At 41.1% G+C, this 9,652-nt stretch overlaps 2 protein-coding genes across 2 annotated transcripts; one reads left to right on the top strand and one right to left on the bottom strand.

Moving 5' to 3' along the window:
- Positions 1–5,566: 5,566 nt before the first annotated feature.
- LOC147608460 (uncharacterized) lies at positions 5,567–8,520 on the bottom strand. Its single transcript, XM_086789440.1, has 3 exons — positions 8,492–8,520; positions 7,917–8,420; positions 5,567–5,597 (listed from the first exon to the last, which is right to left on the bottom strand). The coding sequence occupies exons 1-3, from the start codon at positions 8,518–8,520 to the stop codon at positions 5,567–5,569; spliced, it is 564 nt and encodes a 187-aa protein (XP_086645566.1).
- A 185-nt stretch (positions 8,521–8,705) lies between these two features.
- On the top strand, positions 8,706–9,101 carry LOC147608459 (pentatricopeptide repeat-containing protein At4g31070, mitochondrial-like). The gene has a single exon (XM_086789439.1). It carries the CDS (start codon positions 8,706–8,708, stop codon positions 9,099–9,101), a length of 396 nt encoding a protein of 131 aa, XP_086645565.1.
- Positions 9,102–9,652: the final 551 nt, after the last annotated feature.

The following is a 9,652-nucleotide window of genomic DNA, read 5'->3' as shown; positions in this document are numbered from 1 at the left end:
CAATGCCCTTTTCTTGAGCATAACCCTTTGCAACAAGTCTAGCCTTATAGCGATCAACACTGCCATCTGGCTTTCGTTTCAACTTAAAAACCCACTTACATCCAATGGCCTTTTTACCAATAGGCAAATCACACAAAGACCATGTACCATTCTTCATTATAGCATCATATTCACTTTGCATTGCAACCAACCAATTTTCTGATTTTTGTGCCTCATCAAATGAAAGAGGTTCTTCCTCTTCACACATACTAGACACAACCAAAGCATAACAATCTGCTGATGCATAAGAGGCATGCTAAAAACCTAAACGAGTACGACTAGACATAGGTGCATCAATTTTACTATCACGCAAGGTTTGCACTAGCCATTTAGGCATACCTCTAGCTTGCTCATTTTCAGCCCTATCCTCATAGATGTCGTTTGAAATCTGCATAGGCTAAGTATTTGCCTCATTAGGACTTACATTTGAATTCCCACCTGTAAATAGAGGCAACAACGTATCAAATACATCCCGTGAGCTCACACCTGTCTCTTTGGTACATGATAACAAAGGCTGCACAGCATCTTCCACAAAAACAACATCTCGACTAATCAAGATACGCTTTGACTGCGGATGATACAATTTGTAACCCTTGCTCTCAGCACTGTAACCAACAAAAATGCATTTGATAGCCTTATCATCCAATTTTCTGCGTTGTTGCACAGGCACTAAAGCATAGGCCAAGCAACCAAAGACACGCAAGTGACCAATAGAAGGCTTCCTGCCATGCCAAGCTTCTGCAAGGCCTTAGTGGGACACCTGTTGAGTACATATGCAGCACACATGACAGCCTCAAGCCAAAATTCATGTGGCAAAGCTTGGCTCTTGACCATACATCGTGTCATCTCCATAGGTGACCTGTTTTTCCTCTCAGCAACACCATTTTGCTGAGGGGTATACGGCACTGTACATTGGTGTTTTATCCCACGACTAGCCAGAAATGCATCAAACTCTTTAGACATGTACTCCCCCCCTCGATCAGAACGGAGGGTGCCCACATTACAATTGGATACATTTTCAACCATAAGAAAAAACTGTTTGAAGCACAAAAACACTTCGGACTTTGCCTTCAGTGGATATACCCATGCATGCCTTGAGTAATCATCAATGAAAGTCATGAAGTACAAGTGTTTGACGGAGTTTGCATAGGCCCACATACATCACTATGTACAAGTTGCAATTTGCGAGTGGCCCGCACAGAACCATCCTTTGGAAACGCAGAACGCTGCATTTTTCCCAAAATACAGCCTTCACAAACATGTTTCAATGGTGCCTCAAGAGGGGGCAATGAAGCAACCATATCAAATTTCTGCAAACACAGCAAACTAGCAAAGTTCAGATGACCAAAACGAGCATGCCACAGTTTTGCATCTAAAACTACCTTTTCATCAGAAATTGCATTTGCTGAATCTTCCACACACTTTTCATAAGAATTGAGCCTATACAGCCCACGAAACAAGGTGCCAGATGCAATAATCGTATCACCAGAAACAGTACATCTGTCATCCACAAATTTGACTACAAGTCCAAGTCTAGCAAGCGCAGAGACAGACAATAGATTCTTCTTTATCCCTGGCACATACAAAGCATCTGAAAGTGTGAAAGTGCTACCATTTGTAGCAGTAAGCATAATTTTACCAATGCCCTTCACTGGGTAAGAAGCATTATTGGCACATGTGACAGTATTCCCATTAGAGACAGCCTCAAGACAAGTGAACATATCACGATGCGAGGTAATGTGCTTTGTAGCACCACTGTCAAAATACCATACATTAGAGTCAACAGAAACTGCCAAACATGCATCATGTACAGATGGGTCATACTGGCAATACACGCTAAACGCCCATTCTGTATCCTGCACAACATTTGTAGAATCTGCATTTGTAGAAGCATCTGCTATTGTGGCTGCATTTGACTCTTTCTTCTTTGCCTCTTTAGCCTTTAGCTTAGGGCAATTCTTAATGACATGATCATTTGCCTTACAATAGTTGCACCTGGTCTTTTTCTTGCCTTTATCAAGAGCCTTCTCAGACTTATTATTGCTACTTATGGAAGGAGAAGAAGTTGCAGACCTACTAATAGGAGAAGAAACAGTGGAAGGGGCTGCCTTACCACTTCTTCTCTGCTGTTGTGGGTAGCAATAAATGCTTGATCAACTGCACGCTGCGCCTGGCCCTGTTTTGCCTGGACTGCGCTTCTTGCAAGAGCTTGTTGACTAAAGTATCATACTTGACAGCATTAGGTCTGTCCTCAGTAAGAAGTCTCCACGTGGAAGCAAAAGTCTGATATGTCTTAGGTAAAGCATCAAGAACAGTCTGCACAAGAGAATGATCAGGAATAATCCTGTAGAAATCAACTGTTCTTTGAGATCTTTAATCTCAGCAAGAAAAACATTCATGTCATCATCTTCCTGCATAATCTTCAATTCTAGCTCTTTACGTAGGTAAGAGATTTTTGCCTCGTTACGACCTGCATACAAACCAGCTAGAATATCCCAAGCTTGTTTTGATGTTTTAGCTGAACGAATATGTGGGGTGATGTTACGTTTGACAAAAAATTCAATCAAGGCATGAGCCTGCACATCTTTACCATCCCAACGAGCTTGTTCAACAGTAGTGGGTAAAACAACAGCAACAGTAGAGCTACTAGAACCTGCAACATCCTCAATAGATCCTACATCCAAAGAACCTGGACGTACATCCATACCCTGCACAATGTTCCACACTCCTTTTGCAACCAAAACATGCTGCATCATGTATGCCCAAAGTGGGTAGTTGCTGTCTCCATCCAGCAGACAACATGCGAAATACATCATTGTTGTTATCAGCCATGGCCACTGACTGAAACTGATGCAAAAGCTACCTGTAATGAAGCAAAGACTGAACAGAAAACAACTCGTGCTATGTAGCACGGTCCACAATAGAATACGTATGCCTGAAAACTGCACTGTCAAAATTTCTGCACATAGAAAATGACAAAAACACCTGTGCAGAACTTGCAATGCAAAAACGAAGCCCGGAACGACCTCTGATGCAATTTTCGAGAATGCCAAGCCCTACAAGCTTATTTACAGAGTATAGGGACCTGCAAGCGATCGTGAAAGCTCACCTCAATCAGAGGACGTGAGTTGGAGGGTGCTGGCGGCGTAGCCCTGGGAGCCGATGCCTGCTCTGATACCAATGGTTGGAATTAGGGTTGCAAGAAAGCACACAAAGCTTGGAAAAGAAGAAGCAAGAATGCACACAACACGCAATGTATTAGATTGTGTCAATGTACAAAAGATAAGTTAGCCCTAGAAGGATGGGCGTATATACAAGCCGAGGGAAAAAACCTCCTAAAGAGGGAAAAAGTGCCCCGATGGTCCTAAGTGTGTTCACACACATCACTGCCTATATATATATGGCAACAAGCAAGGCTCACTTATGGTTGGCCATTCTCATAACCTATTGAGTAAAGCTCTTGAGTGAAGCTCTTGAGCTCTCTAGCTATGGCAACTCTCTAACTCTCTCTATTGTACTCTAATGAGCATCAAGCTCTAATGAGAGTATAGCTCCAGTAGTGGAGTATAAATCAATGATCACGAGTGTGCGGTCTAATAGAATAAGAAACTCTATTATCTAAAAAAGATGTAATCCTAAACTTAAATCACTTTTCTTTTTAAAAAAGTAAACTTAAAGTTTTTTTAAGCCCATTATAGACTTTCTTAAACCTAGAATGTCATTAAACTCATAATGTACTATCTTATAAGGTCTCTTCTCAATTAAATGCATACACCTATTAGCTTAAGATAATGTGGGCATGGTTGGTAACTAGTTACAACTTTAATTGTTCAAAATTATATCTTGTGTGTTTGCAAACACACCACCCCCCCTCTGCTGCTCTTCTTCTCTCTCAAGGTCCTGTTGAAATATGCAAGTGAATGGGTGTGTGCGGGAACAAGCCCTTAGCAAGAGACTGTAAAAGGGAGTCTGTAATTAAGTGGGTAGCAGTGAAAATGTGAGAGGAATCTACTGATGAGAGAATCAATTAATAGCATGAGTGAATATAGGGGTGTGGAAAGATTCTAGGAAAAGGTACCCCGGGAGGTGGCACAAATCAAAGAGAAATCAGTGGGATTAGATGCTTGGCATCTTGTGGATGTACAACCTATAAATAGAGGCATTAGCCTAGTGAGAATTTGCTATTTTTTGAGTATCCATGCCTACATTAAGCTATCAGACTAATTGCTCACTAATCTCGTCTTAATCATCATCTAATTTTCTAATTATGTTGATTCTTGCATTTGATCCACCATAGCTCATCACAATGCTGTAAATTTAACATGGTATCAGAGCCAAGCTTAGGATTCATTTATTTTTTGAGCCTAATTACCTTATTAATTACTCTACTAATCATAATTAGGAGTTAATCCATTTTTAAGTCTATTTTCAACTAACCTCTGCTTGTCCCTCTAGGATCAACATTAGCTCAAAATCTTTCAGCCATAGCTAGCCACAATCCCCTTGCTCTAGCCCATCACCTCAGCTCATCAAACCGCCACTAGAGAAATTCGCAATTTTGCTGGCACTAAGTTTCTGAAGGGATTTGTAGATCTACACTTACACAAAAGAAATTGGTCTAATTCCTCTTAACCCCTGGGGTTTTCAAGGGTGCTCTGCAAGCCTATGACCTCAGAATCTTGAAATTCTTCAAGGAGAATTGGAATCAAGCTCTGCATCAAATCTGCAAGTGACTTTGGTAAAACAGAGATTAAGCATTCAATGTTTGGTCAAATCCTTTGTTTCTTAGCTTGATCTCCTACAAGACTAACTGCTATTGATACCTTTGAAATAATCTGAGCCCATTTGAACTCTAAGGCACCAGATGTGGCCTCCTCGTGCACTCTATTTTTTGCACATAAGATAGGGGATTATTTCACTAATCAATGATTAATTAGTACTAATCACTATTTTTGGTGCAATTGAGGATTCAAATTTACCATTGGGTATTTGATACAGATCCCTATCACTTCAGATTGCAATTCGGAGATGGTTTGATATTTCAACCATTAAGTACAAATTAGTTACCCTTGGCCTTATGTAATTTGGTGAATTCATGTGGCTGATAAACTCGTTGTAATCATCATTAAACATCAGATTGGAGTTGTAAAAGGGTAGACACTACCCTTGAATTTTGAATTGGATCAAGAGGGAAAACCCCCTTCACATCATCTCATGACCAATGCATAAGAAATAGCTAAATTTAACGGGGAGCAGTTTCATACATAGCAAACAAAGACCATGTATCTGCTCATGAGGAAGAATCTGTGGGGACTAGTTGAGGGAAGAGATGAATGTCTAGAGGAGCACGGGGAGAATAAGTGGAAAGCAGGAATGAGAAAGCATTAAGACTCATTGCACTCAGCTTAAATGATGAAATCATTCACCACATTGTAGGGATACAATGAGCTAAAGATGCATGGGATGAACTTAACAAATTATTTGGCACTCATGCAAAAAATTCAAAGATAAATCTGCTAATGCAATTCTACAAACTTGACATGAAGGAAAGGTAACCTCTAACCACACACTTAAACAAATACAAAAGCATTAAGCAACAACTGGCAGTCATTGGGAAGAAGGTAGAGGATGATGAGGCACTAGCAGTGCTTGTGAAGAGTGTGGACAAAGGAGAATATGAGAACATTCAATTTGTGGCAACCTTAAAGAATGTACCAGAATTGAAGTTGCATTAGACAGGAGCTCTACTAGAGCAAGAGAACAAGGTCAAAGAGAAGAAAGGGTTGGACCCAACAACTGGAGAGGAGAGAACATTCTACACCCCAGGAGGACTCTCACGAGGATGAGGACGAGGAAGAGGCAGGGGAGGAGGAAGGACCTTCACTTGTCACAACTATGGAAGCGAGGACATATGGCTAGAGACTGCTATAGCAGACTAAATGAAGAAGGATCGACATCGGCAAACTTCATGGAGACTCCTAAGGAAGAGGAGTCACGACATATTTTCTGAGAGAGAAAGAGAGAGAAACCCCACAACCCAATGTAACCTGCCCCCCAACAGAGTAAAACCACCTCTGAGCCACCGATGATGTAGACCATGTGGTAGATGTATATCTAAGCACTTTAGTCAAGGTCACGAGCACTTGTAGTAGCCTTGGACACATAGAGAGAGAGAGAGAGAGAGTGTGTCAAGGACTATGAGTTAGGGACTTGAGGCACTAGTCGCTCGTCGCTCGCCACATGCGACCAAGTAAGAGAGAAACTTGGTATAGGATCCAGGTGTGCTAGATTTATTCACTCGATGGGAGGTGTTGAAATATGCCAGTGAATGGGTATGCGGGAACACGCCCTTAGCAAGAGACTATAAAAGGGAGTTTGTAATTAAGTGGGTAGCAGTGAAAATGTGAGAGGAATCTATTGATGAGAGAATCAAGGGTAGCATGAGTGAATATAGGGGTGTGGAAAGATTCTAGGAAAAGGTACCCCCAGATGTAGGGGAGGTGGCACAAATCAAGGAGAAATCAGTGGGATTAGATGATTAGAATCTTGTGGATGTACAACCTATAAATAGAGGCATTGGCCTAATGAGAATTTGTTGGTTTTTGAGTATCCATGCCTACATTAAGCTATTAGATTAATTGCTTACTAATCTCATCTTAATCATCATTGCTAATTATGTTGATTCTTGCATTTGATCCATAGCTCATCATAATACTTCAAATTTAACAGGTCCAGCCCCCACCCCTAGCCACATGGACTAACCAAGGGTGAAGGTAGCATGCTCCCTCCTATAGGATGTGGGCTTGAAAACCCCCTCCCCGTTATAGCTTAAGATAAAGTGTTTTGTTGTAACTTTAATAGTTTAAAATAATATGTTGTGCGTTAATTATCAAGGAGAAATCAGTGGGATGATTAGATGATTGGAATCTTGTGGATGTACAACCTATAAATAGAGGCATTGGCCTAATGAGAATTTGTTGATTTTTGAGTATCCATGCCTACATTAAGCTATTAGATTAATTACTAATTTTATCTTAATCATCATCTAATCACTTGCTAATTATATTGATTCTTGCATTTGATCCACCATAGCTCATCACAATACTTCAAATTTAACAGGTCCAGCCTCCACCCCTAGCCGCATGGACTAACCAAGGGTGAAGGTAGCATGCTCCCTCCTATAGGATGTGGGCTTGAAAACCCCCTCCCCGTTAGCTTAAGATAAAGTGTTTTGTTGCAACTTTAATAGTTCAAAATAATATGTTGTGCGTTAATTATCACCGTCATCTTGCGACACTAAGTGACCAACTGGGTCAAATCTTCCTCCTCATCATGCGTGTAGCTCCCCTCACGACATGAGTATTTTAATATTTATTGTAAAAATTAGCCATGGAACTAATAATAGAATTGCTACCACTTTAACAAAAATAACAAGCACTAAGAGTTTGTTCACACATAAAGTGTATAAAACTAGAAATCCACTATCACTTACACTAATAAAATAACAATGCACGCACAAGTGCAGATAAGTAATATGTATAAAAATTTAGCTCAAGACCAACCAAGAGGAATCTACTGATAAGAGAATCAAGGGTAGCATGAGTGAATATAGGGGTGTGGAAAGATTCTAGGAAAAGGTGTACCAGATGTAGGGGAGGTGGCACAAATCAAGGAGAAATCAGTGGGATTAGATGCTTGGCATCTTGTGGATGTACAACCTCTAAATAGAAGCACTAGCCTAATGAGAATTTGTTGGTTTTTGAGTATGCATGCCTACATTAACCTATTAGATTAATTGCTTACTAATCTCATCTTAATCATCATGATGTGAAGCCACTATTCTGAATATACTGAAGTGATACAGTCCCAAGTGAGACACGACAAAGACAGAGATGAGAAGGGGAATTATGGCCGCTTGGGACCAGTGGCTAGTTGTGCAGGTGAGCAAACCGAGCCTTATTTCAATGACAGCCACGATAGAGAGAGTGAGGAAGATGGTGCCCATGAGGGTGCTCACAGCGGTGGCCAGCATCCCAAAGCGCATGGTGTTCTCGTTGATCGGCACAAGCGCGTCCGGGACAATCTTCTTTGCGCCTACGAGGTTGAGCTGCAGCTTGAGCCCTTGTGCGATAAGGCTAGACAGCAAGAAGAATGCAAAGGAGAACACCTCAAACAATATAAGGCTTCTGGCCAGACTAGCCGGCGCAGCGCAAGAGTCCCCTGGATCAACTAACGTTGCCCCACTGTCGAGATTCAGCCCAACGAACACCACTCCTGAGAAGATCGAATTAACGTTCGCTAATGCATCTAATGCGCTCACGTGGAGCGTGCAGGTCGTCGGAATAGTAGTCTCCGTCGTCGCCGTCGTCTTCTCAGAACCGCTGCATCGTTAACAACAAACAAAGAAGAAAATCGTTAGTATTTAAATCGATAACGCACATAATCTAGATACTTAATCAAAGCAAAATCCAAAGAAAGCATCCAAAAATTATGCTGTGTCAATAGGGGCCTACAATGTGTAAAAAAAGATATTCGATTAATTAATAAGGGAGACTTATATAATTTTGTTAGTGTTCGTAAGGTTTGTAAACCTTACTACTAGTTTTTTCTTAATAAAATATTAAACGTTGCAAGCCATTGAGGATGATCGATTCTGCAAAACTCACATGGCGCCTCTTTTTCGAGCCTCGCATTTCACTACGTCCACTTTGCCTTTGCAGAGGAGAGTCTCGTGTTTTGCCTTTTGGATCTCAGTATATGCTAATCATGGCCATGGGGAGGATGCGTTTAAAGTTTTTGAAGAGATGCAGCAGGCGGGTGTGGTGCCGAACGGTATCACCTTTCTTGGCATTCTCTGTGCGCTTGATTGCCCTTCCATGCTGGTGATGGGTAACACTGTTCATGCTTTAATTGCCAAGAGTGGATTTGAATCTCATGCACTTCTGGGGACTGCACTTTTGAATATGTATGGGAAGTGTGGGGCATTAAAGGATGCACGGTTTGTGTTTGATAGTTTGCTTGACCGCTCTGTGGTTTCCTGGAATGCATTGATTGATGCATAATCTAGCTACTTAATTAATTAAACAAAAGTGCAGCCAAAAATTATGCTCTGTGCGCGTAGGATACTTGAGTAATGGTTGCGAAGATGCCATACTAAAATCGCTAGGTCAACTATATTTTAACACCCTCCCTTGGTTCGGAAATGGATCTTATCCCAAGAAGGTAATGTGACATACCTATATAGACATGACATTTCCCCTCCCCTTAAATTTGGAGACACACACACAGGCATCACTTTGCCTACATCATCGGTAGCTAGAGGTGATTACATCAACATGACATAACATCATGGACATGAACATAAAGAGCATCACATCCAAACACATATGAGCACATCCAAACACATATGAGCACATCTTGACCAACGGTTTCCTAATCATAAGGTTGACATAGACATAAGACATGACATAAAATATCATCGCATACATCATCGCATACATCATCGCATGAAAAGGTGTTCTTGTGAAGCATCCTCATGAAATGCTTCCACCATCAAGTTGCTTTGTTGCTTCTCCTTTGACTAGCAATTCATCTCAAGTTGCTCGCCTACCTT

Source organism: Cibotium barometz, chromosome 53 (assembly GCF_041138505.1).
Source record: "Cibotium barometz isolate CiBa-2024 chromosome 53, ASM4113850v1, whole genome shotgun sequence".
Taxonomy (NCBI): domain Eukaryota; kingdom Viridiplantae; phylum Streptophyta; class Polypodiopsida; order Cyatheales; family Cibotiaceae; genus Cibotium; species Cibotium barometz.
Note: the sequence above shows the minus strand (reverse complement) of the source record. Positions and strands in the feature narration are given on the sequence as shown.

Bases quoted from the DNA above. Each gene is read 5' to 3' on its own strand.
- LOC147608460 (XM_086789440.1), bottom strand. From the start codon at position 8,520: ATGCTTTCTTTGGATTTTGCTTTGATTAA. The intron at 8,421-8,491 runs GTATCTAGATTA...TTAACGATGCAG, and splicing joins TTGGATTTTGCTTTGATTAA to CGGTTCTGAGAAGACGACGG. The intron at 5,598-7,916 runs GTCTCACTTGGG...GTGTGTGGTTAG, and splicing joins CTCATCTCTGTCTTTGTCGT to AGGTTACCTTTCCTTCATGT.
- LOC147608459 (XM_086789439.1), top strand. From the start codon at position 8,706: ATGGCGCCTCTTTTTCGAGCCTCGCATTTCACTACGTCCACTTTGCCT.